This window comes from Accipiter gentilis, chromosome 1 (assembly GCF_929443795.1).
Source record: "Accipiter gentilis chromosome 1, bAccGen1.1, whole genome shotgun sequence".
NCBI lineage: Eukaryota > Metazoa > Chordata > Aves > Accipitriformes > Accipitridae > Astur > Astur gentilis.
In genome coordinates this window covers 1587474-1614292 of record NC_064880.1, presented here as the reverse complement: position 1 = coordinate 1614292, position 26819 = coordinate 1587474, and the positions used below count along the sequence as shown (strand labels likewise).

At 40.8% G+C, this 26819-nt stretch overlaps 1 protein-coding gene across 3 annotated transcripts in view; it reads left to right on the top strand.

The window, feature by feature from the left end:
• Window positions 1-26819, top strand: part of PRDM16 (PR/SET domain 16) — a 344138-nt gene that overhangs the window by 157592 nt on the left and 159727 nt on the right. For all 3 annotated transcript variants that reach the window (XM_049804650.1, XM_049804640.1, XM_049804632.1), the window contains exon 3: window positions 20000-20050. In XM_049804650.1, coding sequence (XP_049660607.1) covers window positions 20000-20050 — 51 coding nt within the window. The remainder of the gene's footprint in view (window positions 1-19999; window positions 20051-26819) is intronic.

Sequence of the window (26819 nt, the reverse complement as noted above, 5' to 3'; positions counted from 1 at the left end):
TCCAAGAATTCGTTTCCTTTGAAGAGGCACATTTTAGCATCTAGTACACGAAGGAAAGGAGAGAGTGATTCAAACTTCTGGGAGGATTTAGGAAGTTTTTGTTGGGCCGGGTGGAAAGATCTGTGGGCCGTAAGTCTGTACTTGAATGAGTAAGTAACCGCAGTTGCCCAGTTGCCTCCATTTCAGTTTTCCGTTTCTTTGCTTTTTCTGGGGCAGAACTTTGCCCCGTACAATTTGAAAAATAATTTTAAGAAGCAGCTTGTGTGGGAAGCAGCAATAAATGCTCAGAAAGTTCTTAGCCTTTTTTTTTTTTTTTTTTTTTATCATTATCCTGCTATCCAAAGAATGCAGAGAGTGAATAGTGGTGGCCTGAGTTCCTCAGGCTGCTCGGCTAGCTTGCTGCGACCTCGTGTGTGCGTTGCTTCAGCGAGGAGAGCATTTGTGGACAATCAGCGCTGGAGGGAGTGGTACTCGTGGTTCCAAAAATTTTTCAGGGTGAAGGAATTTGGTTGTTTCTCGAGTCAAATGAAATAAAAAACACCAAGTCCCCTTGAGTCACTTGGTCGTTTTTTGTTTCTTTGTCAGCCAGGGAAAAGAGAGCGCTGAAAGCAGGAGCCAGGAGCGATCCGGGGTGTGCTCTCTCGCTGTGTGCGCAGACATGGACCTACACCCCATGCCAGAAGCCAGACACGGCGGCAGAATTAGCCTGAACACGGTGTTCCTCCTGCGTCCTAGTGGACGCGCTTTTTTCTCAGTTCTATAGGACTGGAAGCCGTCCAGGCACTTTACATATGCAAACACCTTCACCTCCGAGCTGCTGCTCCCATCACAACGGGCGCATTCTGTCAATCAGTCCACGTACATGGAGCAGTGCAGTAACCCTCACCGCAGAGGGTTCCTTTGAATTTGTTTCCATGTATCTGGGAGCTTGTGATGTGTGCTAAGGAGGGAAGTCGGTGCCTTCCATCATATGGGGTTTCCTGCTTTTTTTTTTTTTTTTTGTCCTCTTTTATTTTTACTTTTTTTTTTTTTTCTCCAGGCCTTTAGGGTCATCCTTCAAGCCAAAAAAATACATTCATTTTCTCTACAAATTGTTGCTATAATTACGACTGTGCATGGCTGCACAGAGATCCTTTGGAAACCAGATGTCACATTTTCTAACCTCTGCTGTAGGGGTAGTGGCTGGCCACATAAACTTTACACTTGTCCTAATTCCCTGTTGCTTGTGGTCTTTCTCGTACTCTTTTTTTTTTTTTTCTCGGTGAGCTTCACAGTTTGATAAACCAGCACTGGCTACCCCTGATGTATGGCTGGTAGCTGTGGGCACCCACCCGTCCAGTGCTGGAAAACGTGTTCCAGCAGCAGGAATCTCCAAGCGACTTTTCTGAAGCCTCACCTTTGGCAACCAGTGCAGGTGCTGCTGCCATAGCAGCGTGGAGTACTTGTCTTACCTGCTCTTACAGGTCAACCAAGCTGGGTCTAATAATCTGAAGGGGGACATTTAATAAAAACCCAGGGGGTTGCAGGGATCGTGTCACTTGTTCTTCTGCGTTGATGCTCCAGAATGATGTTGTGATGAACCCGAGCTGTTCGAGAGTTGACTTTTCAAATATGGGTATGTCAGAAACTCGTAACTGGTGTTCACCCAGGTTTGATGACCAGGTTTAAGCCTGGATTATTACATTCTGCATTCTAAAGTGCAGCCAACACTACGAAATGGAAGTGCTACTTTAATATTTGCCCTTACCTCTTCTGCAGGTTTGCTTTGGGTTGTTAGATACTTGCTGTGGTTCCTCTCTGAAGTTGGTCACATTTCAGTTAGCGTTCAATATATTCCTAATACATGCAGAACCTATAAAGCACTTTGCACTTTGCCAGGATGGAGGTAGAGCATAGCGAATGTAAAATAGTGAATTCTGACCTGAGCTGTAGGGATTTTCTTTTTCTTTTTTGTTCTGTGATTGGTTTTTTTTTTGGTTTTTTTTTTTTTACTCAGATAGCTCTGTTAGTTATAGTGGAGGGGACAGTTACACTACTGGGAGATAAGCCAGGCTTCAAAGTCTGAATTGATGTGTGTATAATTCTGAGCTTACTGGGGTCAAAGGTGTTTGCATCTGCGGAGGAATGACAGCCTTATTGTTAAGATTAGGTCTAAGGAGCTTGAAACTCAATTTCTAAATGCCAGAGACTGTGATTTGGGCACGTCACCTAATTTCTTGTCTCAGTCTTGTCTGTGAAATTGGGATAGTAATCCTTCTCTTTTTCTGTTCTCACTGTCTATCTGTTGCGTTTACTTATTTTGCAAGGTCTTTTAGGCAGACTCTTCTTCGTATTCTATATATCGGCTAGCGCAGTTGGGCTTCAGTCTTTTGTCCTGGGTGCTCCTGATAATAAATGGTGGGAAACTTGGTCAGGCATAGTGTCGCACCGGGAAGTTCAGTCACAAGGTTATCTGACATGGGGCTTCCCCATTACTTGGAAATATCGGATGTGGGCAATAATGGAGAAAAATTCATCCCTGTCTCAAAGTCAGTGGCTTATCAGCACTGAATTTTTGCCTCATGAAAATGGTGGGCTTTGTTACCGAGATCCTCTAAGTCTACCTGCTTGAAGATAAGTTCTACATATTTTTTTTCATAGCTAGCAAGAACAGCACATTAAGAGAATTACGATTTTCTCATGCTAATTTCCTGCATTTCACAAAACACGCATGGCTTGCTGAGACTATACGCGGTTTTGAGCCAAATTTGCTTTTTGAAACAGACTGAAACAAACTGTACTGTGCTTTGGAGAAACAACAGCAGTGGAAGCTGGTACTAGGTTGTCCAGCCACATAAGGCATTTCTTCAAGTAAATTATCAGATAAAGGTCAACTTGTGTCACCTTAACCATGACGCAGCTAACAGAAGCGTTGTTTGTGAAGCAGCTGCTGATTATCATTGGTGAGCAAATGTCTTTGAATTTTATAGCTCCTGTTATCTGAACCTAATAAAAACACAATGCCAGTGACGAGTCGAAGGTCATCTCATCTCTCTGTTGAGGTGGGTAGTACTCAGCAAAGCTCAAGATCACACACGCTTTTTGTCTAATATAGTCTGTAAATAAAAGTTCTTGATTGAGGGATGTAAATCAAGGATGTATTCTGTCCTTCCATTAACACTTAAACAAAAGTTTTCCTTTTCTATTTTCACATACTGCTTCCTAAGCTCCATGCTCCAGAAGATAACAGAAAACAGGTAGCGTATTTCAGACTTGATCAGGTGCCATTTCAGTTAACCAAGCACTGGGATGGTTGCGAGCCACTTTTGAAAAATCAGATTTAATAGAAAATCTCTCGAAACAGTCAAAATGCTCACCTTTCAGGGAAGCCATTGTGCCAAGTGCAACATAAAGAGACAGCAATAAATCACCATGCTATGCACCTCAAATAGATAATCAATTTAATTGAAAGCATCAATAATCATAGTTTGACATTTATTACCCTGTGGATGTTTTATCTTTTAGGCTAGGGGACAGCGGAGCAATGATGAATACCAGTTCTGCCATGGAACACAATTATGTGGTGCAAGGAAAAGGATTTTATATTCTGCAAAAAAGCAGTCAAATTCATAATTGAACCAGATTGCATGAAATCTGTGAGAAATAAATGCATATAACTCAAATGCATGTAAGTTGAATTCTAGTGTTACAGCTTGTGAGGTAGTGTTGCAAATGCTGCTTTTTGTATTCTTTTTAAGTGATTTAGGACAGCAATTCTACAGGACCAAATCGCCCTCTACAGAATATCATCTTTTTTCATACATGCACAAGAGAAAACCAAAAGTAAGGCTGGATGGTTCCTTCTTTGGCTATATTTTATTGTTTGTGCTCACCTGGTCATTTCACTGTGCATCCTCAAAGGTGAAAAACAGTGTATAAGTTACACTGGTTGTACAGACAGAAGGCTCTGAGAGCAAAAGAGGGATGGAAATGTTTTCTCACGCTTATTTTCCAATAAAGGAGGAACGTTCCTTTTCATCTGAAGAGTTGTTTCCATGTAGAATGCCTGCAGAACACCATCCAATGTACTGTCTGAATGAAATAATGGAGATATATCTGTTGAGCTTGTTGGGAAAGCCCCCCCGGACTGCCAGGGTTGTGTTGCGTACAGCTGTTCCTGACATATCCTGGAAGGCTTTCAAGAATGTTGAAAACCCCAAACTTCTAAAACTTAGAGTTGTGGAATAAGTTATTCCAAAAAACTAAATTGCCTGTATTAGTTTGAATCATGCGCTGCTTGTGCATCCGTCAGAGCCGATATTTTACCTTTTTTTGTTTGTTTTTGAGGACTCTTGCTTAAATAGCTTTTACTTTCAGAAGAGTGAATGAAACTCTTAGTGCTTTCACCGACTAGGACAGTCTGGATACGTTTCTGTAAAGTTCTCTTTTCACTTTTAATTATTTGAACCAAAACACAATTTAGAAACCGTATAGACTGGCAGATAATGCCACTGTCATTACACTCCTGGCAAAAGTGAGAGCACAAAAGTAAGTCTTTTGAAGGTGAGGGATTAATCAAGTTGAGCTCCTGTCCCAGCTAAATGTCAGCGAGATTATTGCTTTGGATACAGTTTTAATGTTCTTCTAACCAAAAGGCTGAATGCCTGAATTTGGGAAGGAGGATATACGATTGTGAATTATAAATTTACAGTTGAATTGATAACTTTGGCTGTAGCAAAATAGGTAATCATATAATATACTATGGGGTTTTTTCTTGCTTCTCTGCTTTATTCCCTTGCTTATCCTAATGCCAGAAATCATTATTTTACTGTTTTAAAAGAACATAAAATTAAATGCAAATTACTTCTGCATTATGAAAAGCACACATCTTAAATACAGTGGTGATATTTAGGAAGCCTGGAATGGAAGGATGTGATGAGTAGGTGTCTGTCGAGGAATTGAAGACACCACAAACTCATCCCAAGCCTCAGAGTCTCTTATGGAACTGTCTGAACGTTAGCACAATCTGCAGTACGATGCCAAGTATTCAAAGCAGTAAAATAGCCTTCAACAAGAATCGTATGAATGTTCAGTTGAGGATGATCATGTTTTTTCTGTGTAAAAGCCGCAATATTCGTTTCACAGCTGTTCCTCTGTTTGTGCTGGGAGGAAGAGCAGCCAGGACCGTCCGACTTGCCAGGTTTTGGTCCATTTCCAACTTGGTCTGAACAGGTGCCATGGGCAAATGGGGGGAAATCACCGCAGCCTTTCGCTAATGAGTTCATCCTTCCCTTCCTTAAGTCAAAACAGGACCAATTGACCCTGGTGACCCAGCAGTACAGACTGACAAGCGCTAGGGAGTTTTGTTGCTTTTGCAGTGCTTGCTTTACGCTTTCTCAATCCCAAGAGGTTCAGGGTGTTGAGGAAGACAAGAACCAAGTTTATGAGAATGTTTAACTGCTGTTCTGTTATTCCCACAAAGCAACAGTTTCCTTGATGGCACATTCAGGTTATGTGGTGAGTAAGATAGGATCTCTTAACTATATTCAAATCAGTGATTATTTAGTTTGGGATGGCAGTTAAAAAAAAATGCTTTACTTCATTAAACCCTCTGCAGTGGCTTAAATACGTTTCATTTCCAGCATCTGGATACATTATGGACATTTCTTTGTCTATGAACTATTGGTGGTAGTTTTTAAGACGTAAACAGAAATGCTATTTGGCAAGATCGTGTATGGAGCCATCTTTTAACCTCAATGTTCCTTTTGGCACAAGATTAAAAAACGCCTTGTAATCAATACTCAGAGCTGGATCTCCCAAGATTTTCTTCAGAACTTTACTTGGAGTGTTTAATAACAATAAGGGCTGTGTGTGCTTTTCAAAACTTTTAATGAAAAAAAAGTCCTTTTTTTTCTTTTTCCTGGTACTGTTCTGAAAGAAGCTCCAAATGCAGAATCCATTTTAATTCTGATAGCAAGCAACTGGAGTTACTAAGGATAACATATGAAATTTTTTAAAAAATCTCTTCATCCCTTTGGCTTAATTCAGGTAAGTCTTCTGCAGAGATTTCAGAATTTTCTGAGCAAACACTCTGACAGCCAGGACCATTGCTTGAAGCTTGCAGTCAAAGTGGGGGGAAGCGTTTTGTCAGCTGTCTTTTTGAAGTGGCTGGCTGTGAGGTCTTTTTACTGAGAAGTCATCTAATCAAGAAAACACAAGCAGACAGGTAATGGTCAAGTTCTCCGACCTCAAGAAATGAAGTGCGCACTGTATTTATAAGCTCATTTCTCTAGTTATTCATTGGCTCTTTTAATCAGCGTTCTATCTAGATGAGGTCTTGCCTCTCTTTTGGGGAATAAAAGCCCATTTCTGTCTTGGAGGCCAGAAGTAGTCCTGGTGGAGGCGGTAGGTGCTTCTGGTGTTCTTAAAGAATGAGCAGACCTCGTTTGCTCCAGTACACGTGTCTTGTACCGAATGGATGGGTCCCAGTTGTGTGCCAGGTGATCTGTATACCTCTATAGCAGTGCAGCAGGATCTCCTGGTATAATTGCAGAGACAGATCTTAACTTTCTGGATCCTATCACTTGCAATCGCCCCAAATCCAGAATTCATGCAGGAAGTGTGATAGTAGGGTGCTTAAAGGAGAGGTCACATTTTAAACCCCTGTATGTTTGCTGGAGGCTCAGCGTATAGTAGGCTTTCTCTTGCAGTGCAGCCTGTTGTGACTGGTGGTGTTATCAGTAGTCATCGCTCTTGATTCTCTGTCTCATTGGCACAGTGATCCCGCTGTACAGGGTGTGTTGCCCTCACACCTCCGTCACCTCCTCTGGAAAAGCTGTTAAAAAGAACGCAGCAAATAAAAGAATTACAGCCTCATGTTCAGAACAAGCTTTTTGGTAATCAGAGGCATATCCAAGCACTGTAGAAAACAAAACGTACGTTGATTTTTGTGGTTTGTGAGACTCTGAAGCTGTGTTGCGTTGTATTACTGTCCACCTGAGTTTTCACATATCCTATTGCTGTATTATTGTATGTACTTTTAAAGCCAAATATCCCCCCCCCGATGCCTGAAACTCTGCTGTGAGTTCAACAGCTGCCTGCGAAAGCCGATATAATGTGAGAATGTGTAAAGAACACGTTCTTTCAACTCACATTGAAAAGAGGATTGTTATATAAACGGGAGGGAGGATGCCGTTGCCCTGGATAACTGAGTTATCCAGGTGCCCCAAATTGCACTTTGGCTGAAGGAGGTTCGAGGACAGAGCAGAAGAATGAGTTATGCTGTGGAAAGACCCTCTGGAAAAGACTGAAGAATGAGTTATGCTGTGGAAAGACCCTCTAGAAAAGACTAGGTAAGGAACTGTTCAGTTTGGAGAAAAGGAAAATGTGTGTTGGGGAACATAGACAGTAAAGATGCCTGATTGCCATTTACTGTAAGGCTAGAGCACAAAGCATTCGGTACGGCTGGGCGCTGAATGCCAACTTCTCATTTGCTGTGGCACTTGTGCCGACAGTCCGTTGCCGGTTCTAGTCTTCAGGTCTCTTTTCTTCACTTTGATTCACTGGAAAAGGGAAAGGTAGATGCCCAGCTGTACCTGGTACTGTATCTGAAACAAAGGGAAGGGAAAGAAGATGATCCTCAGTGTTTTTCCTATGGGATTCGGTGTGGGGACAGAAGCTTAAGCAAAACTTCTGTATCTTACTCATAATCCACATCTCAGGACGGCTTGCCCAGGGCCAGAATTTATCTCCAATGCAGTGTGTGGTACAGCAGGGTATTGAGCTATATTCGATAACAGTTGAGGGAGATTTTCAGCTGTGCTTAGCCTTTCTCTGATGCTGTGTTGAAAGAAGAAAGCAGCAGATTTGAGCTTCTGAGATGGACGTCTCCTACCTTGTGTAGAGAGTGCAGAAGCTCACCAGGGCAGAATAAACCGCCTGGAACTCGGTGGAAGAGGTCCTTGTGGCATCCGTAGTGTAAGGGATCATAATGAGCTAAAATCTTCGCATTCCTTCATCTTTGAAGTTCTTGAGAGGCTCATTGCATCCTTCCCCTTCTAACAAGGAGGTTTTAGTCTTCTCTCCCAGGAATTACTTTAAAAGCCTGAGAGGCTTTTGAGGGATTTACTCTTAAGGTTCCATCCTTTCTAGAAGCTTACTTGGGACACATGCCAAGTATCTACAGAGATAAAAGTTCTCTCTCTCACTCTTGAATTCTTTTTACTACCTTTGTTTTAGGAAGTTTTGGAAATGGGACCAAACCAACTAACAGTCTTGTACCCATGAAGTACTATGTCTCGGCAACAGTTTTGTATACTTGAGAAGATGAAAACTGCGTGCTTCCTCCTAAGCTCATGATACACAGCCTACCATATGATACGCTGTCATAGATTTATTTTGAGAAGTGATTCATGTTTATTGTTTATACAGATGCTCTAAAGATTAAAGATTACCTTAGGTTTAATTTTTTTTAGCTTGCAGTTGTAATTCTCTGTTTTGTCAATCCCTGAAACGTAGCTGGTTTACAAACCAGGTGCAAAGTGAAGCTATAGACAGTCAAGATGATGTTCCCTCCAAAGAAGCACTGGAGCTATAGCCAGCCCTATTATATCATGCCCTTGAACACTAAACACAAATTCCTACCTGTGGAAGACATCAGCAGCCCAAGAAAAAAAAACCAGAAACTTATTTCCATTTGGACTCCTGAATTCCTGTCTCAAGAAAATGCATTGAAATTGCCACCCACTCTCTGTCTGGCTGATTAAATAAAATATTGACCTTTTCCAAACACAATATTATCATTCCAAGCATAATATTACCCAGTTCTCTCTCAGATTGTTTCTACAGCTCTTAAAAGGGAACTCACCTGGCACCCCCTATCAATTCTGATAAAACAACACTGTATGCTTTTTAAATAAGAAAACGATTGTGTCAATGTCTGAAGTTAGTCCACAGAATAATTCTGTATTAACTTTATAGAGAGTGTCATTTGCTTAATACTGCTTCCGAGTAAAGGCAGAGTGCCCTTTTCTGTCCCTCTATTGTTCTCTTTCCTTGCACAGAACATTACTACAGGGAATTCCTTTCCCAGTTAACTTACTAACTCAGCGTAAGTACTTGTTCCGTATTTGAGCGGCAGTGCATCCTGAGGACAAGTGGCAAAAGAGTGGCATATGCAATAGCAGAAACTGTTCCCTGTGATTACCGCAGATCATACCACGGAAGAAACACATTAGTCCAGAGAATTCCCCTCCTGTTTAGAGCCCATGCAAGGCTCTTCATATCTTCAGTTTATCAAGGACTTATTTTGCTAAATTAAATGAGAGTTAAGTGATGTAAACTTCCCTTCAAGCTCTCTGTGGCAGGCACCTGTGATGGCTACGCTAGTCACCATCTTATTTTTCTTTCAGAAAAGGTCGTCCCTGCACGGAGCACTGAATGTCTGCATCTTCCACGAAAATAAATAGGACTCGAATATCTCATCATCACCCTTATGTTTCTCTTCCGGTTCTTCTCAGGCTTTAATGGGCCATTTTTCTTACTGCCTCACACTGACTGACTATGACCTTGTCATGTTAAAGCGACAGTTAGGTTATCCTGCTGATGGGTATCACATTGACATATCCCATCCTTTCTGTCTGAGTGCCAGGCAGGGATACATTCCCAGACAGCCTACGCTCCCCCTGGACGGTACCAGCTATTAGGAAGGCTGCTGTTTTCATTCGTTCCTTTCACAGTGTGAGCAGCAAAACTAAGCTGCTAAATGAGACAGTGCATTTCCCACTTTAGACTTTTGAAATTGGTGGGAACGTTTCATATTGGCTTTATTTTCCTTCAAGTGTGATTAATGATCAAAAATCTACATGTCACAGCTTAGCTATTTAGCTTTGGTGCAGTACTATGGTTACAGCGAAGGCCATTATTTTGATGGAACTGAGGATAAGCTCTAGATATAGCTGCAGTTTATTGAGCTGGGTTTTTGGCAAATTCCGTATGCAGTGAATTGCAAGTTGGCTTTTATGTTTGTGCTTGTGATTTGACATACTTGCATGTGGGGAACTAGAACGCTTTCAGTGAGCTCAGCAAAGTTGTGTGTTACTTGGGCAGAGAAAGGACTTGGCTTTTGAACCAAGACAGGCAAGCGTGCCTATGAAAAAATTTATTCGTTATATACTCTTTAAATGTGGTAAAAGAATTCATAGTTCTTATCAGTGTCTTTTTAGGCTGTGAGGAAGAGAATGAAATGAGGTCATTTTTCTCTGTTCTTTCTCAAATTCTTAACTGTATAATTACTACATTTAAATAAGGATGGAGGCTGTATCATTCAGCATGGGTGATGAGAGAAGCTGAAGCCAGCTGGCCCTGTTCTGTCTCTTGAGACCTGAAGAAGAAAATCTTCTACCTTGGTGCATCTAATCCTAGTCCTTCTCTTCAGCAACTGTACACACGGAGAGACTGAAGTGCTGAGACTTACCTGTTTCCTACAATATCGGTGCTGATCACATTCAGCACCAATGGCAAGACTTTGTCTATGATGAAAGGGATTTTGTAAGGAAAAAGAAATAGTGTTGATGTTGCCATATAGGTTTGAAGGTACTTAACCTCTGCCGCTGAAGGGAGAAGGGCAGGGAGTTTCTGAGAGTCTTGCCAGTGGAAATGAATGCCACCCCAGTGATACCAAGAATAAGGCAAATCAGTCGATTAGCTGTATGTGAACCTCACCCAAAGGGAGGCAAAAATGACTGGTGTTTGAATAATGAATTATTCCAGGGACTGGACGGTGTATTTGTTGAAGCCATTTCAATACACTTCTTCCCTTTGAGGGTGTTTTCTAAGATACCCTGGTCATAACAGGTATGATTAGATACCAAGATTTGAGTGCATTGCCTTGTATAGATTTATGTGTCAATGTGTGTCCTGGATAGAAGGGCTGCAATTTAATATGAAGTATGAGCTCTTCAGCCGAAGCCCAGAGGTCCCCATACGTCAGATCAAGTGCATGTCAGCATTGCCATTACAAGAAGATGTATGGTCTCTCTTTATTTACTTATGATTATTACTGATCATCTTAACAAACAGGTTATCAATATATGAAGTACAGCGGAAGTTCATTTATATTATTCTGTCAATATCAAGGTCATTTTTATAACTAAAAAGGATCAAGAACAAAAGATAGATGGATCGTATATGACTAAAGCTAACCGTCCAATCCATTTACATTGCTGCAAACAGCAGAGCTTTACCTGTTAACCAAAACATTACACTTCACTCCTCAAGATGATTTTTTTCTCGGATAATAAATAGCTCTAGATACATTAAGTGATTGTGTTGTGTAGTTCTGTGGCAGAAAGAATTTAGAGTAGATGACACTAAGCTTCCGTTTTACGACTATTTTCTCTGTGGTTAGAGTGAAGATGTAACTGCTTTATGATTCCAAAGCACATTGTGTCAGAGGAGTTCATATTTTATTTAGCATAAAAGTCTGGTAGGCACATTTCCAGGTTTGAAGATGAACAAACTAAGTAAATACAGATACAATTCAATACTTACAACTTCTGTTTGAATCCTTAGACTGTACACACTTCTCAGCGCTAGACACAGAGAGACGTGTCCCTTTCATCTTTTCATAATTCAGTTTTTATAATGGAATTTCCCTTCAGGAAAAAGCGAGTTCAAGATAATATTTGTAAGGGTATTTAAAAAAGAAAATCGTAATGAATTTAAACTTTTTTTTTTTTCTTCTGTACTGTTACATATTTGTTTTCCGGGAGGTGTTTCAAGAAGTGAGCAAAATACTAGACAGAAGACTTACAGGCTTACATTATTAATTGGGACTTACTTGTCTGTCCGGAATCACTGTATGTTGCAGAAGGGGGATGCAGTGGGTGTGCGCTTACTGTTTCGTCTCGGCTCCAAGGTCCTTAAAGATCTCATTCTCTGTAGTTGATAAAAACTGTCTTCTTCAAATAGTAATAGTAAATAGACGGTTGCTAAAGGTGATGTTGGATTGCTGAAATGGAGGAAAAAGAATAGAGGGAGGTTAGATATGGTGCCATATGAAAGGGAAATGCATCTCTAACTTGGATCCAAGGAACACATGTAATGAATGAAATAGGTTTTCTTTTAGCAAAACTGCCAAACTATCAAGTGCATTTCTCATGCTCATTAACACTGGACTTTAAGAACCCGATAAGAATGCAATATAAAATCAAAGAGTCCCTAAAGACTGTGAGATTATATTTAATACTCTCCTATCACCAGTCCCTGAGTGCTTGGCAAGAGGAAACGGTGACATTTGCTAATCAGTACCCACTCTTATTTGTCTTGGCTGAAAGTCTCAAGTCCTCAGCTTATTGAAGTTATTACAAATGCTCTCCATTAGATTCTGTTTAACTTCCTGGTATTTGCAGTTGAACTGGATCGCAATGTCATGGAGGAGTTATGTCTTTAAAAAGTGATACAGAAGTTGCGATACCATGTATGTAAGTTACATGTTTATTTTCTTTCTTGCAGTCTTTGTTCTTAAACATATTCCTAACGTTTGACATTCATTCTTACCATTAACTACCCCTGACATTTTCCTGCACCTTTCTGGATGCATAGAAGTTTGTTCCGTGTGATAAGAAGGTGCTGTTTCTTGCTAAAAGATGACTTAGGATGTGCCTTTCTTTTGCACACCCTTTGGAATAACCTGTAACGATTCACCTCTGTAAACTGCATTTTGTTCTCCTGAAAGCTGGCAAACGGGAACAATTCCTCCGCACAGCCATACAGGGCATAAGGCATGAGCAAGTGCAGAGGTGTTCCCCGTGGCAGATGACCAGAAATTTTGGGCCGTGGATCCCTCCTAATTTTGACCATTTTTCATGCAGCGCTGTACCACCTTTTTGTTCAGACTTTCAACTGAAAAATAAATGGTTATAAAATGGTCTGTGGAGTGCATACCACGGCTTTGCAGACTGTTACTGGTCCACAAACCGCAGTTTGGCTGCTCTACAGTGTTCCCAATTGTGCTGGGGTTGCCCTTAGCAGTGAATGGTTGGTTTATTCTTTATACTCTTTTCAGCCCTTGGCTTGTTTCTTGCCAGTCAGAGTAGTGCTGTTCATCCTCCTTCACTCACCAGCCAGGAAAGGAAATTCTTCCTCTCAGACAAGAGCTTTCCTCCCTTCCCTCTTAATTCCGGGCACATTTGTTTCAAATTCCCAAGGCAGGATATTGAAAATTTCCTCAAGTTAATAGGGCTTCACAAATTTACTTACTATAGAAAATGTAAAATTTTGGTAAATTGTTGGCCAGAAAGTGGCTATAAAATCCCCGTATTTTAAAAATATGGCTAATAGAAAAAATTCTTCAGTGCTGAAATGGCTTTCTGTGGGTTCCTTCTCCCTCTGGCTTTACTATGAAAGAACATCATCTCTGTGACTTCTCTATTGTAGGGTTGTTAGCTGATGTGTTTTAAAGGACTGCTCCAGCTCCTGAATGCGAAGTTTAACAACATGCTTACAGTCATCACCAGGCTGAGCCCACGCCACGCTATTTGCAGTTTTCAAACGCTTGTCTTGCTCATCCTCCTTGCTCCAAACTGCAAAGGAGGTTGAAGGAGTTGAATAGGCTTATTCTTTAGCAGTTTGTGCAGTGATGGGACAGCTTCCCGGTGGAAAGGCAACTGACAGTAAAGGAACACAACGTAAACCTGGCAATCCCAGATTAGCTTCACGTGTATTTTATATGTATTTTCTTCAATACTGTGCTTATATGGTTCTTCTGTCCTCATGAAGCCACATTCCTTCGAGGTCTGTTACCAACAGAGTTAATCTTGTATGCACAAATGGTATTATAGCGCTTTTTAATCAACTCATTTGGCCTGTGTCAGCAGATATAATTTCTGACCTTTTCCATAGCTCCACCTCAAGGGGTCTTGGGATGACTGTGTTTTAAAGGCATTCCTGGGCCAGGCTTTCCTAGCTGAGCGATGTTGTATTTATAAAGAGAAAAGCATCAAGTATCGAAAATGGGCATTAATCATTATAGTGTTTAACGAACTTCAGGGAGCTCAGATGAAGAGTCGTCTCTTTGTGCTTGAAGGTGAAAACAGATATGCAAACTACAGGTGAAGATGTTTACACAGCAGACATCTGGATTAAAATTAATATAAGCCAGCTCACTCCCTGCCGATACTCAAACAACATCACAAACCGGATTAACAGCCTTCAGGTTTTTTGCACAAGCTATTGTAGCTCATGAAGCACTGTTTGGCCATCCATATAACATTCATGCAGAGGGGAGAACTGATAGTTCCATTTGTATTTCAGGACTTGATAGCTTTGGTGACAATGGATCAGATTATTAATTATTCCAGTTTATTCAATTGGGAGGCTCCGTAGCCTGTTAGCGAGGGCAAAAGGTTGAGAATTTTGCCGCTGATTTACTATATAACTTCAGGCAACTCAACTGGACCTCAATTTATAGGCTTTTCAAGAAGATATTTTTCTTCCACGGAGAGTTCAGAGCTTACAAAATTTACTGTTTAATTTTTTATATTTATGTAATGATTGTTTGCAAATTAGTTCAACAGATTTTTTTATTGGTTCTGTGTGCTGTTCTGAAGTTCTGTGGTATCCAGGATAATGTTCGTGTTTGGTTACTGATCTACCTAGACTCTGTGATGGAAGGAGTTGCTGCAAAGTAGCAGAGTTTTTGATAACCTGGCTATATACTATAGAAGACCTTTATATATAGTGCCAAACTTCATGGAAGAACTAGAAAAGCAACAGCTGTTGTGACAGTGTTACGTTTCGCACAAATCAGCTTTTTGGTTTTGCTTCAAAATTGGCAAGTTGTTAATAAATAAACAAACCCTTTCCTGCTTGTGCATTTGCTATTTGCAGTCTCCAGAGCTGTTAATGGCAGAGTTGATTAGCTCTTTACTGCTGCAGCAACAGCATTTGTCAATATAACGAGTGATGGCTTTTCATGTCGCAGGCAAATAATAAGAATTAAAAAGGGTTCACGTGCTTTTTTTTTTTTGGTAAAATTGTCCTTGGGCACCAGGGAGTAAGAATGTTATTGTGATACTTGCTAAAGCCAGGCAGAGACAGTCATAAAGTTGTAAAGAATCTGTATACGTGTTAGAGCCAAGCGAGCCAACACGTACTGGCGGGCAGTTGAAAAGATGATTCCTTTTTTCGTAGCAAAACCCCCATATCCCAACGCTAACCTCTGCTGGTGCAAGGGGAACGTCCTGAACGCTGCCGGTTCTCCTGTGGAGACCGAGGCGCTGCAGCACAGCGCAAGGCATCTGGAGGTGGGAATGTCTCCCGAATACCTGAGAGGAGTTTTGGTACTCTGTGCTGGAGGGCTGTGTCCCACAAGGTGCTTTGGTGCTCCTGGCCTCCGCCCAGAAAAGCACTTACGTACGCGAACATTTCTGTTTCTGTTAATTTCACTGATACTACTCGCTTAAACACCTGGCTGGGTCAGGGCCAGCGCTCTCAGGACTTTGCAGGATAAAACTTGGAAAGGAATAATTAATGGAAATTACAAAGAACAACATTTCTAGCTTAATAACAGTGTTGTCTTCTGAGCCGAATTGGAATAGAGGTGCAGGAAGCCCATGAAGCGTGTGAATATGCGAAGTTGTGTTTCAGCTGGTGTGTATCGCAGCTGGTCAAATGGTTTTGCCTACTTAGAGACCATGTCGTGGAGGTGGCAGATACCGATCAGGATTAGGATGCACAGTATCGGGTTGGTATGATGGCTGTGCTGGTACGAATGTTTCTTCAGTAGCCCAGCTGAGACATTTTTTAAAGGCCATAATGAGCTGGCAGGAGGAAAATGTTTGCTCCGCGTGTCATATTGTTCACATGTGCACCGGGCGATCACGCAGACAGTGTAGTCATCGCATCTCAGTCAAGCAGGGTAACTTACCTATTAACAACAGCAAATTAGGCACAGTAGGGACATAGCCTGTGATTTCATCTAAGTGATCTTGCGTGCAAGTAAGAATCGGAGTCCCTCAGCTAATCTAAGGCAAAATAAGTGTTTTCAAGATAGGGTTTTTTCCATGATCCAGCTGCATGGTGTTCCCTGAAGAAGAGGCAGGTTTAAGACAGTGCGGGTGGCACAACCTGGGTTCCCGAGTTGGAAGTGTGGTGTCCCCGTAATGCTGACCTGGGCTGGCCAGGGGTGGGCTGTGGAAGGGGCTCTACAGAGTCCGCACAGAGCAGGAATAGCTTGGGAAGTGCGGGCTTCAAGAGCAGAGACCTGGGCACTGATTGAAACATGGAAGTGCTTGCTTAGCTTTAAGTCTTACTGACCTCAGTGGTGACGTATTGAGGTCTTAGCAAAGAATCAGATGATAATGAAGAACAAGTTATTGAAAAAAGTGCTGTTATCTGCATACCGACTTCTCTGGAATTATTGGGCATTCTCTTCTGTTTCCAACTTGGAGCAGATGGTGGAAATACTTCTTAAAAATCAATATTCACAGTGATATAGCAGGAGCAGGTTCTAGTCTGTCATCTTCTTTGCCGTTAAGAGTTTGCTGAATGCATCAAGCCATGCCTACTTAAAATTTTGGTTTGGTTTTTTCTTTTTTTTTTTAAATGACAGTTTATCTGAGCTCACGGAATGAATGGATAACGTTACTATTTACATAAGCTCATTGTGATCTGTCTTGGTAATGTAATCAAATTAGGGTTAACTGCAGCTGGAGAATGCCAGCTTGTAAACTGTTTTTCAAAAAGAATCACATGGTGTTACTTGACATGTTTAGTATACATTCAGGAGGCTCTGCAAAAATTATAGCACATCCCTAACTAATGTAACTAAGTCAGGATTCTCTTGCCACCAGTTCGCTGAATCCAGGAAATGAAACGCAGTGAAATTCATCAACAGTCGGAGGAGATACACCTCCAAGCAGATTCCTAAAACACAAGTTTTTCTGACGTGGCTGCTGCTGACATGTTGTCTTTCTTTTGGCTAAAATCAACATATCAGTTGATAGAAAAAGCATATGGTGTAAATTTTGGGTACATTTAAGAACATCTGTGTTAACTGCAAAAGCGCAGCCCACTGTACACGTCAAGCACTATATTTAGTCTTACGGCATTCGCATAAGATGAAGCCCAGCCTGAGCTAAAATTACCCAATGAGTAGATTTTCAAAGCATCTTTTGTTATTCTTATTAATAAACATCGCATCTGGTACTTACTTTCCCTCTTCCTCCCTTTCGCATTTAATTAAAAGGTACTATTTACATCACCCTATTGCAGTCATCAAGTTCTTCTTTTGCTGCGGAGAGCGATCTCACAGGACAGTCTTTGCACCGCAGAGCTTTACAGTATGCCGACGTACCTCATCTGACTGTTCAGGTTCTAGAAAGGGGGTGTCGGGCAGTTTTCATTCCAAACTGGGAATGCAGAGGAAGAATTCTGAAATTTCCTCCCCAGCCTGGGAAGGTTCCTGAAGGGTCTGTCAGAGCCCTGGCAATGGTTCGGCAGCGGGAGGTTTTGGGTTCTGTCCTCTGCCCCTGCACGCACGCGATACACAGCACGTCCCGCCGAATACCAAAACTATTTCAACGTCAAACTGTCAGCCTGTTCTACTGACGTGGGCAAATAGGAAATTTAGGCATATTCAGGTTATGGGCCACGTCCAAGCTAGCACAGAAAGTCTGTGGCAGAACTTAGTCCCATACTGAACTGTTGCATTTTGGACATAATCATCTTTCTTTTTTGAAGTCCGGTGTAAAGGAAGGATGAAAAATACCATCTAAAAAGAGTTCCTAACCTCCCACTACTGCTAAAATACCTTTTCTCACATGAAAATATTCTGATAGTTTGAGTGTGGAGATGGTTCCATCGAAATTAAAATTCTTCATGAAATGGGGGTTCGTTTCCCCAGAAGTTCTGCAATAGAAGGAAACGGAAAGAATATTTCATCTTGTCAAAAATCAGCCCTTTTGTAATATTTTGAATGAACAGTTAGATAAACAGCCACTGATGCTTTTCTGTAGAAGTGCCATTTTTGAATACATGTGAAATACTTTTTACAGAAATTGTGTTCTCTAAGAATTTTGAAATTTGGGATCTGCTATGAACTGAAGGGAAAAAAAAATAAATACGGTTTGAGAAACAGAACTTGCCCCTTGAGCGCAGATCTATCCAAACCAACAAAAGGAAGCTTGTGTTGGCATTTAGATTCAGACTCAGGAATTCCCGACTCTTAAACCTGTTTATACAGGACTATACCACAGCCCAATTTGCACTTCATTTTAATTTTTTTTTCCCCTCTACGTTTATGGTCATGTTGAACGGGTGGATTATGCACTTTGAATGCACATACTTAACCAATTGTATTTAAAGATTTTTTGCATATAATAATTATAGTTAAGTGTCTTCATTTGGAAGCAGCAGCGTTCCACAAAGGCCTTTAAGTCATTTAGCGCAGGCATATTTATATTACAGCTCTGAAAGTTTCATGGCCTAATTCTCAAAAGGCTTTTGAGGGTCGCTAGTTCCCAATGAAAGTAACGGGAGCTGTGAGTGCTCCGCACTTGAGAACAGTCAGCAGTTCCCCAGCAACTTGGTGACACGTGCTTCTAACTGTGCATGACAGATATTTAACTTTCAGTAATTCGGGGTGAGACTTCGGCATGTGTATGTGCACACAGAAGTGCAGGAACACACAGATTTTTATTGCTCTGGTATTCACCTCTCGGTCCTATTTGCTTTCAGCTACTTTCTAAACCGCAATTTCAGTATCTATTAGAGCTGTTGTAAAATACAGAATGGCTTAGGATGCTTACTATTTAAAACATGACACGTTATTACAGCTGAGCTTGGAGATATTTGCCAACATTTTTGAAATTCGTAAATTGGTCGATCTCACCTAGGCATGGTCAAAGTGGTCCAAGAACTTTGTGCCAAATCCTCAGCTGCTGAAACGCAACAGAGCCTCCTTCCTGGCCGCTTTTTTTTTTTTTTTTTTTTTTTTTTTTTTTTTTTAAGTAAGGTTCCTTTGCAATGAACAACCATTCTCATTTTATCTTGGGTTTCCTTGGCATTTTGATCTCTGTTCCTTGGAGCTTTTTCTGCTCTTCTTTGATAGCCAAAATACATTGCCTGGGCCTGGAAGTCCTGAGTACCTTGACCCCACCCTAGCACTTGAGTATATGTTTAATCTTAGACATCCGAGATCCCCACCGAAGTCAGTGAAACTACTTAAATACTCGGAGTCCGGCTGCTCGATCAAGTCCTTGTAGAGTACGTTTATCCTGATGGGGCTATCCAGTGTGATAGAAAGTTTAGGTGCTTGACCTCCCTGAATGCCTGCTGACCTGGATCTAATCTGAGGTAGAACACAGCAGCGTTTTAATGACTTGTATCACCACATCTCGGTTGGAGGAGGAATTAAAAAGCTTTTTCCCGCGCAGCTGCTGGAAGCCCTGAGGCACCAAAGCATCCCGCGGTCAGTCCCTGCCGTTGGGATACAGCTGTGAAGTTCCTGGCTGAGCACCTGCCCACAGGACGGGAGAGAATTCGCGTTTGCGAGGCGAAAGAAGCCTCCAGCCTCACACGGGGACGCCGGGAGTGCTGCTGCCATCAGGCCTGGCCCTGTCACCGTTCCGCTGGCTCGGTGTGCCGGCAAGGCGAGCCGTGGTGCCGGCAGCTGGCTGTGGTCGCCCGCTCCGGAGGGACTCGCTTTTGGAGAGCCCGCGGGTCTCCGTCCTCTTCGTGCCCGTATTCTGCATCACCCTGCCATTTGGGAAAGAAACACATGTTCTCGTCAGCCAAATCTAAAGAAATTATTTATAAAAGCTACAGAAAACCTTAAAATGTGTGGGAGAATATAATAGTCATTCTGGTATAAGCCTTCTGTCTAACTTCTAAAATGCCTGTGTCGTTCTGTTGCAGTTGAGAGTTTTGGCCTTTAAAAAACCCCAACTTTATTATTTTATAACATTCTTAGTTGCAATTCAACCTAATTTATTTTTTTTTCTATTTTGTTTTTTCTTAGCAAATACTGACTGATCCCGAGGTGACCTCCCACGAGGGCAATATAAAAAAGGTAGGATATGGATCAATCTTATGCAAGTTGTTTTACTGTTTGGCTTTGAAATACACCTGGACACTTTTTTCTCTTCTTGCTTTTGAACAAAGGTGCGTATCGTAATAGTGTTGTAAAAGTTTTCCAATATTTGCTGTTGCTTTTTTGGATTAAGTATTGTGGTTCTATTGGCATATTCTTCTGTCTTTTTTTTCATTCCAGTATTTATGAAAAAGAAAATAATAGTTTGAAGTGTTCCTTGATTCGGCTACAATATAAACAGCTACCAGTCCAAATTGAAAAACCTCATTTACCTCTTTTCCAGTAAAAGAAAATGTTGGTCCTTTGTTAAAAGTGCTAAATTTTTAGAGGTCACTTCACCATGTAAATGTGGCTTATGTGAAGTCCAAGGCAAAAGGAATAGATACGTGAAAGGATAAAATTTAACTCCTATGATGTATTACCGGTGCTTTTCATCACATTGTGATGCTTAAACTATAATACTGACCAGAGAAAAATGTGTTCCAAATACAGCCCAGCTGTATAAATTTCTTCATAGTAGCTGTGAGGCAGCCTCAACACTACATATTTCAGTAGCCAGTCTACTATTTTGGTTGGGCTTATACTCAGTAACACTAAAATGACATTCTTTCCATGGCTATCTTTTGGTTAACGGCTTTACTAAAGTAAAGTGTTACAAGTCATATTTGATTATAGCCTCTCTGGATGTCGAAAAGGTAGTGCGTCCTTGTTGAAATAATGAGCTAGCTGTAATTCTTTTCATATGCAGATGTCTTATAATGGGTATTCACGGTCCTATTCATAAAATCTGAGTTTTTGAAAGTGGAAAATATTTTAAATTGGAACTTGCAACAACTGCCATTTTTATTCATCCATTTAGGCCAGCTTCAGTACTGTTTCTTAACTCTGAAAGCTAAAAGGAAACACTTGTTTCGCTCTGCCAAACAAAGTGAAATATAATACTTGTCAGGCTCCAAAGTTAGTTTGGGAAAAGATATTTAGACACATGTCCGGTATGGACCGTTCTGTTCTTACCATGTCGAGAAAAATAAGCTCTTATTTTAGAAAGCCAGGCTACCAATATGAAATGTCCTTTGACCATCCAATGACCTTGCAAGGGACCTATCGCAATACTGCTGAACTTTTTACCTTGTTCATCCCCATAACTCATTTGGTGTTTGTCTCTGCCTCTGTGGGATCCTTTTGTCTGAACAGACATGGTGACAAGGTGGCAGGTTCTTATTACCACAACGCACTTATCACCAGGATGGAGTAAATTCTCCATGGCTCAGGACTGCTCAGCTATTTCTTTCTCAGTCTTTAATTGCAATATCACAAATAAATTCTACATCCCTACCCCACAGAATCTGCATTACCCTAAAGAGAGCAGGCTTTGTATGCAACAAGGGTAGAAGGAAACGTTAGACTGGCAGCTTTTTATGTTCAATACTTGGGTTTGTATTTAAACTTCATGAGTTTTATTTCAAAGGAGAATGTTGCAAAAACCACAGGTCTTCGAAAAATACTGTGTCCTTAAATATTTTCCTTTACAGCAGGTATAAAACTGGACAATTATGAAATTTGACAAGGGGGGAAGGACTGGCCTTCCACTGCTGTCTTTTAAATGCATTGTAGAGAAGCACTAGTGGGAGTTTATGAGGTGATAAATTTATTGAAGGATGGGCAGTAGGGTTTTACAGCTAGGGTAAAAAAGGTCAAAGCAGTAAGGTAAAGAGTTCAAGTCTAAACTTTATGGCTTGTGAAAAGACTACTGCTAGACAGCTTTTCAGTCAGAAGAAAATGAAAAATAAAGAATGAAAACTCCTTCTGTACAATTTTTGTAGTATCTTAAAATTGTTTGTAAGTAGTACTCTAGCATTTTGCTCCAGTGGTACAAGACCCTCTTGGGAGAAGATTTCCTTTTCCAACCTCTCTAAATCATTCAGTTGTCATATCCCCGAAGACACAATAGTTGAGATTTGACTTCAATTTATTCCTGTTCCTTCAGAGATAAGTTGGTGGTGAGAAGGTGACTGAAGACAAATGTAACTGTAGTGGGTGGGCTGATTTAAACTGGGAGAAAAGCAAGTCAGAGCCAAACAGGGGGACCATAATTTTCAGTGGCTCATTGGGCTGACTGCTGTATCAGAGGTTCAGAATTGGGTAGTAACAAGGACTGGAAAGAGAAAAAAAAAATAAATCACTAGAATGCAGAGAAAATCTGTAAAAACAGTAAAAAAAAAAAATGGAGCAGGGAAGGGAAGTGTGGTAGCAGTGAGAGGTACAAGAAGATGCAAAGGAAGGAATCTGTGCTTAAAAATTGACCCCAGTATTATTTCTGCTGTTGAGCTGCCAGGAAAAAAATGCTCTCTTAGGTAACTTCTCATAAACTGAAAGGCAGTGGAAAGTCTGAAGATGCAGCATAGCAGACGCAATGATATTGTCTAATTAAGCAGGCCCTTTTCTCGCTTGGAGCAAAAAAAGAAGTGTTTTCCCACTATATCCAGTGTTTTTCAGTTCGTATTACTGTTATTTCTGCTGGGATCGCTAACACCAGAAAGCTAATTTGTTTGTTAGTGGTCGTCTCACAAAAATTAAGATTTCTAGCAATGTTATTAAAGGACCTGTGTCCAGGATCATTTTTGCGTATCTGGAAATGTGCTGTGCCATAGACTAAAATGCGGTGTACTCCTAACAAGTTTTCCTTTTATCTGCATTGCTTGCTGATACTTAGTTCAATTTCCACAAATATACATCAGCTCCTTATCCTGTTTGTTTAATTTCAAATAATCGGTTCTGAAAGTAATGCTAAAATAGGAGATGCACTTTTTCTTTTAGTGAACTGAATGCATACATTCAGAGATATGCACAAATATGTAAGTTATACCTGCGGGGATATTGTCCCGTATTCCCAAATGTCTTTTTTTTCCAAGCCATCTTCCTGCAGTCTGTTTATTTTGCTTAGAGAGCAGCTCACATGTTCTCCTGCTCTGAATTTTCTAAGCTCTCTCCTGCATTTAATACATTGAAAAAATGGCTTGTTATCATTATCTTCATTGTCATTTTGATTTAACTTTGAAAGGGAGATGAAAGATTTAGACTTCCTCTGGCAGGAAACGAGGCCAGTGTCCATTACAAGACACCTTTTTTTCCAAGGAGCAATGCTAGGTGTATTTATCTCGCCTCTAAAAGTCACTTTGGATGATGGTTTGAGAATCATATTGAAGGAGGCTCTGTACAGAGCTCCGAGCCAGCCTCCTCTGGATGGGCTGTTTTTCTGACTGTGGTGACAAGAGACCTCAGGGACTTCTCTCTTCAGTAGACTCTCTATTTAGTTTCTGTTTACTTAGAGGGAATAGCCTGAGGGGCTACTGGAGAGAAAACATCTGTGGGAGATAATCTATAGAGTTATCTATCTATCACTCTTGTCGACCCTGTCTCCCTTGAGAGCAAGCTGAGAGACTTGTAATAAAAAGGCATCGCTGAAGAGGCTTTAGGGACAAATAAAGAGACATGTTAAGGGCCAGCTGAAAAAGGATAGAAGACATTATTAAAGCTCAATAGCTGTCTTATCAAAATCCAATAGGATAGGCGTTTGGCAAAAGGCTTTAAATTTATTCTTTGACTTTCTCGAGAGCTTGAATTTATCCATTAACAAGAACATACTACACAGGGAGCGGGAGATGCTATCAGCTTCAAAAGAGTTGGGATTCAATCTGGTATTGTAAAAAACACAACAAGAAAAAACTGAAGACAAAACCAGTTTTTTCCCCTACTTTGGCTGACTTCATACCTACATTGCAAAACAGTAGAAGCTGGTAATAGAATGCTGAGGACGCTATAAACTAAAAGTAATTTATGCAGCACGGTAATTTATTCTCTGCTCCCAAATCACATAGATTTTTTTAAAAAAATAAAGTTACTGTTGGAAAACTGGGTGAGATTTGAAATCTTGACCTCTTAGGAAGCATCAAGTAGTAAACAAGAAACCCAGGTAGATGGAAAGCTTTTGTTCCTAACCCAAAAGTAAAAACCAACTGATGTTTTGTTACTGCAGATGCAAAGCGGGATAGGGCCATAAATCTCTCTAGGTTTATTATTATATACAAAATGCTACAGGTCACAGGAACCATCTGATACTTCAGAAACACATTGTTCACACAAGATGATTGATTGATAATTATGATAATTTGCAAAATGATTATTTGGGTATTATAACCATAGTTTGTCCCACTGGATTGCTGTGAAGACATTTTCTATATCATGGGCCGTCAGAAATGGCCTCTGGCAACAAGGGATATGGAAAGGTCTGGTCGGTCTCTCCCAGTGGGATCTGTAGGACTGATGAATGATGACCCAGAGGAGTAAGAAATCAGACTTCAATAAGCAGTCAGGAAGGTAGTTAGAGAAGAGCAAGGGAACTGTTAACTGTCTTTTGTGGAGCAATTACTAGCTGAGCCATACACCCTCAGGCCGAAGCACAGTCTGTCATAATATTATACATGCAGAGAGAGATTGACTTAGAGATTTTAACTTGAGCTGTTTAAGGTTCCTGGATTTGCAGCACTTCGCACAACATATATTTGCATTTCTGCATTTCATATTTGTGTTGTGTATATATTTGTTATCTTTCACTAACAAAAGGTGTTATAAAACTGTTAGTAAAGATTTAAAAATCCGAATTTCAGTGATACTTCTCCATCTTTCAGTTCTGTATATTGAAGAATCAAACCCCCAGGTTTGGTGGTTTTAAACCAGTCTTCATACTTACTGAGAATTTACGCTATCAACCAGACTGAATTATTTTTAAAATATCACCTGCTTTTGTGTGCTTAAATTTAGCTTAAAAAAGGAGAGCATGTTCTTGTAAAATGTACCAGACCATTGAGAGCTGGAAGACAGCGCTGCACAGTGACCAAAACTGGGGTTAATGATGCTTCACAAAACCCTATGAGATTGTGTAACAATACCCAGTTATCATAGTTAAAGTCCAGTTTCAGCGTGATCACTGCCTTACAGTTACTACTTCAGAAAGCTTTAATTTGCTTGTTTTATAGGTTGTATCTTTATGAAATAAAGGTAAGTTTAGCTGCCACAAACAGAGGCAGCTTTGAGTTGATTTTTATAATCTTTTCTTGAATAGACTTGCGTCATTCCAATAAGCCCTGGACAAAAGAGTGGACAGTTGTCTGAGAGTCTTTTTTATAACATTTCTCTCTTTCCATTGTTAGAGAGCTGCTAATAAAAGAACCAGGAGTCCATTAATTCAGTGAATGAACATATAGTAAAGTCAGTTCCCTCTTGAGAACAATAATGTTGCGGTCAGCTTAGGTTTCCATGGAAACTAAGTACTTCTAAGAAGTTTGCATCCTTGATTTTGCTGAAATGAAGCATGTAAAGTAAAAAAAGGTGTAAGGCTGGCACAGAAAAGTCGGCGAAGAAAGTGATGGTTAAATTATTTTGCGGGCATAACGTTGTACGTTTAATTTCTGTGATACAGATGTTTGGGCTTGCTTGTATAGAGTGTGTGCGTGTATGACAAATGGTTCCATAAAGAGGTCTCCAGGGGTTTTGAACCCATAAATCAGGCCAAGTTAAGAAGACTAGCAGTGGTTAAGTTTGCTCTCTCCGTATCTCCAGTAGATTCCAGTCAACTATAGCCGCCACATGCATCGCAACAAGATGTAGACACCGTGCCTCAGCACAGGTCTCCGTTTCCAGTAGTTTCAGTAGTACAGATGATTAGGGTGGTTAACGGCAATTTACCGTGTTCTCTGTTGGCAAGTTAATGCAAAGCGTGGATACAGTGTGAACGCCTCACACAATTTTAAATAAGACCTTTTTGTAAATCAAGTTGGTTCTTTTCCTCCCTTCCGCTCTAGGCGAGTTCATACTTAAATCACTACAGCCACCGGTGTAAACCAAAGAGCAATGACGTTGATTTGTTCTTCTAGCGCTAATTTATAACCTGCTGCCTTATTTTCTTGAGTAAGCGAATTGCTGTAGCTGAGAAGGAAGTGTCTGAAATGTATCGCCGAGCTATTTATACACATTGTTCCAAATGACATGCATCTCTGTCGAACAATATCTCTTAAGATAAAAGTGTCCGTTTAACTTCAGGCATGGACAGTTATGAGAGGTCACCTTGTCTTCGTATAATGCGTCTCAAACATAAACACATAGGTTTTATGGGGGCCTCAAGTTATTAACAAAACCGGCTACGCTTTTTTTGGAAGCGAGAAGGCAGGAGGCTGTTCCCTTGACAAAACAAACCAACGCACTCGCGTGGGTTTGAATCGGTGATCGGCTGCGTCTCTGAACAGGGAGCGTCAGTAGTAGAGCCAAGTCCAAACTGCTGTCTGGTTAAACCCCTCTGCCCGACTAATGGTCTGCTTGAGGGGGAAAAAAGCCAAAACCACTCCACTAGTAATTCATAGTAAGTGTCAGAGTCATATTTCAGCATCAGTGCAACCTCATCTCATTAGGGCAGAAACGGCAATCCATTAGCTAGCTGGTCAAATAATTCATTCTATTGCTTTTTTTCTAGGTGGTTTAAAATATCTTGCGTTCTGTTGATGAGTATTCATAGAATAGCGTGGTCAACTATCTTTCAGCCTCACATTATTTACCTTTCTCGGTCGTGCTGTGCGGTTCGCTCACTCACCTGGAGAACTGCATTTTCCGACGCTGTCTGCTTGGCTGGCAAGATGAGGCACTTCTGCAGAACAATGCGAAGACAGGGGACTTGTTAAGACATTCTGGCTGACCA